We start from the raw sequence: 10,439 nt of genomic DNA on the forward strand, positions 1-10,439 counted from the left end.
CAGATCATCTTCTGGATGTACACAGTCATTTCATTGAAGTCCACATGGTTCCATCAGTGTAAACTCAATTAAGTAAGATCAGAGTTTTCATATTATTAACTATATTTGATCAAAAAACAGAATTTATGCCCCATGGTAAATACAAAGATTTCAAAATTTCATTTAATCACAAACCAGGATGAAAAGGCAAAATATCTGATTTTATTTTACAAAATAATATATTCCAAAACTATTTTGTTGGAATCTTATGAATACATGACGAAATGTTTCATTTCAATCATCTAACAATATTTCATTTGAATGTATGTTTGAATGATATCTTCCCATGTAATCATTTTGAATTGAATAAAATAGCCAAAACTTGCTGATAATGTCCTATCCAAATTTAGACAGAATCAATATGTTGCAATGTAAAAGGTTTTGATTTAATCAAATCAGCATTTTCTGCTGGAAAACTGTTCTACTATTACCTGCAATACAGTCACTTGTGATTTTGCACTCAGTTGAATATCTGTGCTTGGAACTTTAAAACAGAGCACATTTCAGTTCAAGAAATAATAGGAATTTAAGGAGACTCATCTAGATTCAGCACATTTAGAAGAATCCAAAGGAAATATAGTCAAAACAAGAAATTTCTCACCTCCTCCACAGGCCACATTCATCTCCTTTCTGTGATCAACAACAAATTCAGTATCAGAAGGAATGGGAAAATTTAACAGCTTCTTTAGAAACCCTGGGGACCTGGTCTTTGATTCACCTCAAATACCCCATTATATGAAGCCATATTATAGCTATTCAGGCAGTGTCTTCCTCCCATTAAAATCAATACCAAATAGTTGACTTCAATAGGAGTACAATTTGGCACAGAATATTTGCATCTTTGGTTGTGTGTTAAAGTCCTAAATCCTGTAGGCACCTTTCAAAATTCCACCTCTCATAACCAAGCAAAGGCCTCATAGTTTGATCCAAATGCAGGACGCCTCCAGCCAAGTGCCATTGAGTGCACACAATTCCCACCCAAGGGAAATGGCAGGATCGTTGCATCACATCACAATTACAGGACTGAGTCCATGCTACCTTTGACAAATGGCAACTTCACAACATCAAAGGAAAGATTCTTAAAACCAATTAATAGCACCTTCATCTACAAAAGCCCCGTTATTTTCAATGTGAACAAGATTGGCAGAACCTTCTCCTAATTAATCAAGGGTAAAATTTTCTAATCAATCTAATCTATATAATTTTCTAAACATCTAAGTGATTTACAAGCTTAAGTACCATTTTTGAAAGTGACTTAGGCAGCCAGGCCCATGTTTATCAAGGTATGTACGTGCCTAATTCCCATTGACTTGACTCAGAGTTAGGCACCTGAATGACCTGAATCCTTTGCAAGTCTGGCCTTTAATGCACTTCAATGGAAACATTACCCCACAACTCATATCCTCATTGTGAGGAAGGGTTAGGGTTAGATTCACAAATAGAGTTTGGTGCCTAAATGCTACTTTAGGTGCCTAAATCCCAGATTTAGCTACCACTGGTGTTTGCAAAGCCCTGTAGGCAGCTCAGTTTCTTGATGTCAATGTACCCTAGATGCCTGCTTGTAAGGCTCTGGGCGTGAGCAATGTGGCCTCTCTCTAGGCATCTGGATTCATAGATTCCAATGACAGACGGGACCATTGTGATCACCTCATCTGACCTCCTGGATGACACAGTCCACAGAACTTCCCCAAAATAATTCCTAGAACAGATCTTTTCTAAAAACATCCAATCTTGATTTTAAAATGGTCAGTGAGGGAGAATCCACCATGACCCTTGGTTAATTGTTCCAATGGGTAGTGTATGCCCTACTTTGGGTCTGAATTTGTCTAGCTTTAACTTTCAGGCATTCCATCATGTTATATCTTTTTCTTCTAAATTGAAGAGCCCATTATTAAAATATTTGTTCTCTATGTAGATACTTATACACTGTAATCAAGTCACCTCTTAATTTTCTCTTTCTAAAGCAAAATAGATTGAGCTCCTTTAGTCCATCACTGTAAGGCAGATTTTCTAATCCTTTAATCATTTTCATGGCTCTTCTCTGAAACCTCTCAAATTTATCAGTAACCTTCTTGAACTGTGGACAGAAGAAGTAGACAGCATTTCAGCAGTGGTTACACCACAGCAAATACAGTGGTGAAATAACCCCTCTACTCCTACTCGAGATTCCCCTGTTTATGCATCACAGGATGGAATTAGCTGTTTGGGCCAAAGCATTGCACTGAGAGCTCATGTTCACCTGATTTTCTATTACAACCCTCAAATGTTTTCCAGAGTCACTGTTTCCCAGGATAGAGTCCCCCATGCTGTAAGTATGGCCTGCATTCATTCTTCCTAGATGCATACATTTACATGTAGCCAGATTAAAAAGCCAATTGTATGCTTGTTCACAGTTAACCAAGCAATTCAGATCTCTCAGAATCAGTGACCTAACAGCTTCATTATTTTATACAGCCCTAACTTTTGTGTCACCTACAAATATAATCCAGGTAATTGATGAAAATCTTGACTAGTGAAAGGCTAAGTACTGATACCTATAGGACCCTGCTAGACACACTCCCACTCAATGATGATTCCCTGTTTACAGTTGCATTTTGAGATCTAACAATTAGCTAGTTTTTAATGCATTTAATGTGAGCTGTCTTAATTTTATGTTGTTCTATTTTTTTTAATGAAAATGTTGTTTAGTACTGAGACAATGTTGTATATAAGGCTCAGTGAAACCCACAAACCAGCAAAGATAGAATCTTGGTGGTTCCTCCACTGGGCTGGGTCCTGTATCCACTAAATGACATACCTTGGGAATCTCCAGGAATAAACCTGAGCTAATCTATGCAATGAAGAGAGCAAGTGGTGGGCTGAAGAGGATAGGTGGAGTCAGATTGCTGACAGAAGGCAAGAGTCGATGCTCCGGCTGCTGGAGCATCAAACTGATATGCTCCAGCATATGGTTGAGCTGCAGGAAAGGCAGCAGGAGCAGAGACCACCGCTACAGCCCCTGTGTAACCAACAAGTTCCATAGCCTCCTCACCCAGACGCCCAAGAATGCGGTGGGGAGGCCTAGGGCCACCCAGCCACTCCACCCCAGAGGATTGCCCAAGCAACAGAAGGCTGGCCTTCAATAAGTGTTAAAGTTTTAAAGTGCAGTGTGTCCTTGTCCTTCCCTCCTCCCCCACCCGGCGCTTCCCTCCTCCCCCATCACTCCTGGGCTACCTTGGCAATTATCCCCCTATTTGTGTGATGAATCAATAAAGAATGCATGAATGTGAAGTAACAATGACTTTATTGCCTCTGCAAGCGGTGATCGAAAGGGGGAGGGGAGGGTGATTAGCTTACAGGGAAGTAGAGTGAACCGGGGGGGGGAGGGGGTTCATCAAGGAGAAAAAAACAGAAGTTTCACACCGTAGCCTGGCCAGTCACAAAACTGGTTTTAAAAGCTTCTCTGATGCGCACCGCGCCCTGCTGTACTCTTCTAACCGCCCTGGTGTCTGGCTGCATGTAATCAGCAGCCAGGCGATGTGCCTCAGCCTCACACCCCGCCATAAATGTCTCCCCCTTACTCTCACAGATATTGTGGAGCGCACAGCAAGCAGTAATAACAATGGGAATATTGGTTTCGCTGAGGTCTATCCGAGTCAGTAAACTGCGCCAGTGCGCTTTTAAACGTCCAAATGCACATTCCACCACCATTCTGCACTTGCTCAGCCTATAGTTGAACAGGTCCTGACTACTGTCCAGGCTGCCTGTGTACGGCTTCATGAGCCATGGCATTAAGGGGTAGGCTGGGTCCCCAAGGATAACTATAGGCATTTCAACATCCCCAACGGTTATTTTCTGGTCGGGGAAGAAAGCCCCTTCCTGCAGCTTTTGAAACAGACCAGAGTTCCTGAAGATGCGAGCATCATGTACCTTTCCCGGCCATCCGATGTTGATGTTAGTGAAACGTCCCTTGTGGTCCACCAGTGCTTGCAGCAGCATTGAAAAGTACCCTTTTCGGTTTATGTACTCGCTGGCTTGGTGCTCCAGTGCCAAGATAGGGATATGGGTTCCGTCTATCGCCCCACCACAGTTAGGGAATCCCATTGCAGCAAAGCCATCCACTATGACCTACACGTTTCCCAGAGTCACTACCCTTGATATCAGCAGGTATTTGATTGCATTGGCTACTTGGATCACAGCAGCCCCCACAGTAGATTTGCCCACTCCAAATTGATTCCCGACTGACCGGTAGCTGTCTGGCGTTGCAAGCTTCCACAGTGCTATCGCCACTCGCTTCTCAATTGTGAGGGCTGCTATCATCTTGTTATTCTGGTGCTTCAGGGCAGGGGAAAGCAACTCATAAATTTCCATGAAAGTGCCCTTACGCATGCGAAAGTTTCGCAGCCACTGGGAATCGTCCCACATCTGCAACACGATGCGGTCCCACCAGTGTGTGCTCGTTTCCCGGGCCCAGAATTGGCATTCCACGGCATGAACCTGCCCCATTAACACCATGATTTGCACATTGCTGGTGCCCATACTTTGTGAGAGGTCTATGTCCATGTCTATTTCTTCATCACTCTTGTCGCCGCGCTGCAGTCGCCTCCTCACCTGATTTTGCTTTGGCAGGTTCTGGCTCTGCATATACTCCAGGATAATGCACGTGGTGTTTATAGTGCTCATAATTGCCGTGGTGATCTGAGCGGGCTCCATGATCCCAGTGCTATAGCGTCTGGGCTCAAAAAAGCTGCAAAACTATTGTCTGATGGAGGGAGGGAGGGGCAACTGATGACATGGCTCAGGGAATTAAAATCAACAAAGGTAGCTGTGCATCAGGGAGAAACACTAACAACTATCACACAGAATGGCCTCAGATTGAACTCAAAACCCTGGGTTTAGCAGGCCATTGATTTCACGGAGGGAGGGGGAAGCAAATGAATACAGAACAAATCTGGTCCATCAATCTTTTACATTTTAGGCTGGCAGCAGACGGTGCAGCATGACTGAAGATGTTGCATTACGATTGCTAGCCATCATTGTCAAGACAGTGCAATAGGACTGCCAGCAGGACTGGGTCTCCAGGAGACAAAACATGTCTGCCCAGGCGCCTGTGACTGAACTCACTGAGGAGTATAACGGCGACGGATACCAATCGTAATGCACCATCTGCTGCCAAAAGGCAAGGAGCTGCTGCTATATAGCAATGCAGTCCCATGTCTGCCAGCACCCAGTATGCCGATGATGGCTACCAGTCATACTGCACCATCTACTGCCAAAAGGCAATTAGCTGCTGCTGTGTAGCAATGCAGTACCACGTCTGCTGGCACCCAGATGACATATGGTGATGGTGAGCTGAGCTGAGCGGGCTCCATGCTTGCCGTGGTATGTCGTCTGCACAGGTAACCCAGGAAAAAAGGCGTGAAACGATTGTCTGCCGTTGCTCCGGGGGGGGGGGGGCCTGACGACATGTACCCAGAATCCCCCGCGACACTGTTTTTGCCTCATCAGGCATTGGGATCTCAACCCAGAATTCCAATGGGCGGCGGAGACTGCGGGAACTGTGGGATAGCTACCCACAGTGCAACGCTCCAGAAGTCGACGCTAGCCTTGGTACTGTGGATGCAGTCCGCCGACTTAATGCACTTAGAGCATTTTATGTGGGGACACACACAATCAACTGTATAAAAACGATTTATAAAAAAACGGCTTCTATAAATTCGACCTAATTTCATAGTGTAGACATACCCTCAGACTCAGGCAACCCTTTATAGTCTCTTTGCTGTTCCCATTCCCTTGCAAGCACTTTCCCAAACAACAAAAGTGGTGGTTACTCAAATTTGGGGTTGCCAAATTTCTGATTACAGAAAACCGAACACTCTTGCCCCAAACCCAGCCCCCCCCTTCTCTGAGGTCCCACCCCACTCACTCCATCCCCCATCCTTCCATTTCTCGCTCTCCCCCACCTTCCCTGACTTGCTCAATTTCCCCAGGCTGGTGCACAGGTTTGGGTTGTGGAAGGCGATGAGGGCTCTGGCTGGGAGTTCAGGCTCTGGGGTGGGGCTGAGGATGAGGGGATTGGGGTGCAGGAGGGGGCTCTGGGCTGGAGCCAAGTGATTCAGAGTGTGGGAGGGAGTGAGGGTTCCGGCTGGGGGTACAGGCTCTGGGGCGGGGACAGAAATGAGGGGTTCAGAGTGTGGGAGGGAGCTCTGGACTGTAGCAGGGGGTTGGAGTGCAGGATGGGATTAGGGCTCCAGCTGGGGGTGTGGGCCCTGGAGTGGGGCTGGTGATGAGGGGTTTGAGGTGCAAGAGGGGGCTCCAGTCTGGGGCTGAGGTGTTTGGAGTGTGGGAGGTGGCTCAGGGCTGGGGCAGGGGGTTGGATTGCAGTAGGAGGTGTGGGCTTCAGGTGGCGCTTACCTCAAGTGTCTCCCGGAAGCAGTGGCATGTCCCCCTTCCATCTCCTAGGAGGATACACAGCGAGGTGGCTCAACGTGATGCACCATCCACAGGCACCACCCCCACAGCTCCCATTGGCTGTGGTTCCTGGACAATGGGAGCTGGGGAGCGGGAGCTCAGAGCAGGGGCAGCACACAGAGCTCCCTGGCAGCCCCATAGCCTAGGAGCCAGAGGGGGGACATGTCGCTGCTTCCAGGAACCATGCGGAGCCAGGACACGCAGGGAGGTTGCCTTATACTGCTGCGCTGCCAACTGGACTTTTAGTGGCCTGGTCAGCACTGGTTACTGGAGCCGCCAGTGTCCCTTTTTGATCAGGAGTTCTGGTCAAAAACCAGATGTTTACAACCCTACTCACACTGTCTTCACTGCAGGCCCACTTCAGTCAGTTCTGGGTACAGCAACATTCTCTGCGCTGGCTCCACTGGCCCAACAATAGCTGCCCTGGCTCCTGGCTAGGTCAAAGTCCCAGCAGACTCTCAATAGCAGCTTCTGGCTTTATAGCAGCAGCTTAGCAGCAGTCCTAGCTTGCAAAGAGCTTCACAAAGAAATCTCCACAGACACCCCTCCCCCACAGCAGGATCTCTGCTCCCCAACAAGATGGAGCCCACTGCATGCTCTCCCTGCATCCCTTGGAAGCAGAAGTTTCCAAGGCTGGATTGCTGCTCTCAGGATTTTCCCAATTGTAACAATCCCAAATCAGTTCAGAGATCCCTCTAGTAGAGGGTACCTACAGTTAGGACACCCACCTGGGGTATAGGACATCCACTGTTCAAGTTCCCCTCCCCCTGAAAAGGACAGAGAATTTGAACAGACATTTCCTGCCTCATGGCTTTTTTGATAAATACTTGCATATTCATTAGGTGAAAGAGCATGTGAGACTCACTCTCTAGTTTGGTGGTTGGGGTTCTCCCCTGGAAGGTGGCAGCCCCAGGAGCCAGGTGCACTGCTCTGACAACTCTTTAATTATTTATGTAAATTGGAACTCCATTCAACAGGTAAGGCTGAGGGAACCCCACAGCAGAATGTCCCAGAGCTCAGTGGTTAAGGCACTCATCTGGGAGGTGGAAACCCCCTCTACAAATCCCTTCTCCTCATCAGATAGATAGGAAACTGAACGGGGGGGTCTCCCACCTCCCAGGTGTGTACCAAAGCCTCTAAGCTAAAAGGTATAGGGAAGCTTCTATTGCACCCAACTCCTCCTCCATTGTTTCTTGCAAGAAACCCCTTAGGAACCTACCTCCAGCAGACAGTTCCTGTCTGTACATCACAAGCAGAGATAGGCACTTCACTTCAGCCTGGACCTAGGCACTGGACTCCTGTTGAGGGGCAGGGCCTAGCACATATGCCTCAACTCAGCATATCCCATTAGCAAGTTTAGGTAGCTCCCCACACTGAATCCTGGCTTTTGTGGAGCCCATTGTTTGGTGCCTATCTCCCTCCTCTCATTCTACAGGGAACCTAGGCCCCAAACCCAGGCTTTGTGAATCACAGTGTCTTTCAATATGCCTAAAATTTAAGCATGCCGAGAAGGAGACATATTAATCACACTGGATGTACCCCTGATGAACAATGAATTCCTGGTCAAAAATAGATGCTGTGATTAATGGCTTTACATGTCCCAGGACCAAAGAATGATATATATGAGTTCACCAGCAATGCAGATTTCCTCTTAGACCTCAGATATCCCATGTGCAATCTAATTATAAATGATATTATGGTTTGAATTAGAACTGATTGACAAATGGGAAGGAATAATAGTTGACATTCTTTTTGAGATATCTGACATTCCTTTCAAAGCATATTTTGAAATTAATTGCAAAGTGCTAAAAATCTGAAATACTTCTACTGAAGGTGAAAAAATAATAGCAAAACATTTTCAAGCTCCTCCACCCAATACATGTTTTTTTCTTTGACTTTAGTGAAGAGAAATCTTTGAGGAATTTAGAAATTTCAACCAACTCTAATTTAAATATGAGAGATTTTTCTACAAAATATAGATATACTGGAATTAGAACAGGTCAAAAAATGCGAAGAGGGAGCAGTGTAATTTTCTTTTCTTTTCTTTTCTTTTCTTTTCTTGTCTTTTCTTTTCTAAATAGTCACAGATTTTTAGGACAGAAGGGGATTGAAAAAAATCCTCGTTTCTTTTGCTGAAATTCATAATTTTAATTTTAAAAATTAATTAAAATACAAACTTCAAAAAAAAAAAGTTCTCCAGCACTACCTTTGATTAGATAAAATTTCTTTATAATGCTGAGACGTTTCTTGGTCTCTTCCATGCTGTAGAGTCTCTTGAGAGGTGAGATATTCCCTAGGGGATAACCCAGCTGAAGGGAAATTGTCTATTTTTCTGGATGAAATATCTTCATCCCTGTTTTCCTCAAAGCACCTTTCATCTCCTTGTTCCTGAGGCTGTAGATAATGGGGTTCAAGATTGGAGTCACCACTGAGTAGAACAGAGAGAGTAACTTGTTCACATCTGGAGAGAAGCTGGACTTGGGGCGCACATACATGATAAGGGCAGTCCCGTAGAACAATGTTACCACAATGAGGTGTGAGGAGCAGGTGGAGAATGCTCTGCGCCTGCCTTCAGTGGACCTAATTTTAAGGATGGTGGAGATGATACAGATGTAGGACACCAGGATCAGCATGAAAGGCAGTATTAGGACGAAGGCAGCACCCAAAATTATCAGGATCTCAATCCAAGAGGTGTCCCCGCAAACCAGCTTCAGCACCGGCTGGATCTCACAAAATAAGTGATTGATTACATTGGATCCACAAAAAGGAAGTGTGAAGACAAAAGTTGTGTGCCCCATGGCCGCCAAGGTGCCACAGATATATGAGCCACCTGTCAACTGGATGCAAACCCTCTTATTCATGATGGCAGTGTAGTGCAGTGGGTTGCATATGGCACTGTAGCGGTCATAGGCCATACAAGCAAGCAGGAAGCATTCAGTAACACCGAAGAATAGAAAGAAATACATCTGTACAGCACAACTGGCAAAGGACATGGTTTTACTCTCTGAGACCAAGTTGGCTAGTATCTTGGGTAGAGTCACTGATGTGTAACAGATCTCCAAGAAAGACAAGGTCCTGAGGAAGAAATACATAGGGGTGTGAAGAACAGGATCCACACTTATGATGATAATGATGAGGATGTTGCCCAGCACTGTGATGATGTAAATACATAGAAATACCATGAATAAAACAGGATTCATGTCTGGGTAATTAGAGAAGCCCAGTATGACAAACTCAATCACAGACGTGTTTTTTCTCATTTTCTTCTTCAGTATAATTCAACTTGAGAATTAAAAAGAAAAACTACATATTAGTTTGATACTTTAAATCAAGTCAAACTGACATCTATCTATCTATCTATCTATCTATCTATCTATCTATCTATCTATCTATCTATCTATCTATCTATCTATCTATCTATCTATCTATCTATCACGACTTGTCCACTATCTCTCCACACATACATCCCTCTGTCTGTCTGATATGAATCAGGACCGACACTATTTTGTTCCAATTCTCCTGTCACAACACTATCAATCCTGAGTAACTTCAATAAGGTTGATGGTTCGCATTCTCCTCTCAGTCACAACAGGTTTATATTGGTGTATGCTCCTAACCTCAGTGTAAATATACCTTTTTTACTAGCATCAAAGGGAAAAAAAACTTTGACTGATGAAATTGTACATGTGTAAACCATGAGTGCGATCAGAAACAGCTTCAATGGATTTACAGTGATGGAACTTTTTTCAGAGTAGCAGCCGTGTTAGTCTGTATCCGCAAAAAGAACAGGAGTACTTGTGGCACCTTAGAGACTAACAAATTCATTAGAGCATATTATGCTCTAATAAATTTGTTAGTCTCTAAGGTGCCACAAGTACTCCTGTTCTTTTAGTGATGGAACTAAATGTCAGAATCTGCCTCCAAGTCTTTTGGGGCATGTATGTTAAAAT

At 44.9% G+C, this 10,439-nt stretch overlaps 1 protein-coding gene across 1 annotated transcript; it reads right to left on the bottom strand.

Annotated features, from left to right (window-relative positions):
- Positions 1 to 8,813: 8,813 nt before the first annotated feature.
- On the bottom strand, positions 8,814 to 9,749 carry LOC135886621 (olfactory receptor 10C1-like). Its single transcript, XM_065414390.1, has one exon. The coding sequence runs from the start codon at positions 9,747 to 9,749 to the stop codon at positions 8,814 to 8,816; it is 936 nt and encodes a 311-aa protein (XP_065270462.1).
- Between the last annotated feature and the right edge of the window lie 690 nt (positions 9,750 to 10,439).

The sequence above is a fragment of the Emys orbicularis genome, chromosome 12 (assembly GCF_028017835.1).
Source record: "Emys orbicularis isolate rEmyOrb1 chromosome 12, rEmyOrb1.hap1, whole genome shotgun sequence".
NCBI lineage: Eukaryota > Metazoa > Chordata > Testudines > Emydidae > Emys > Emys orbicularis.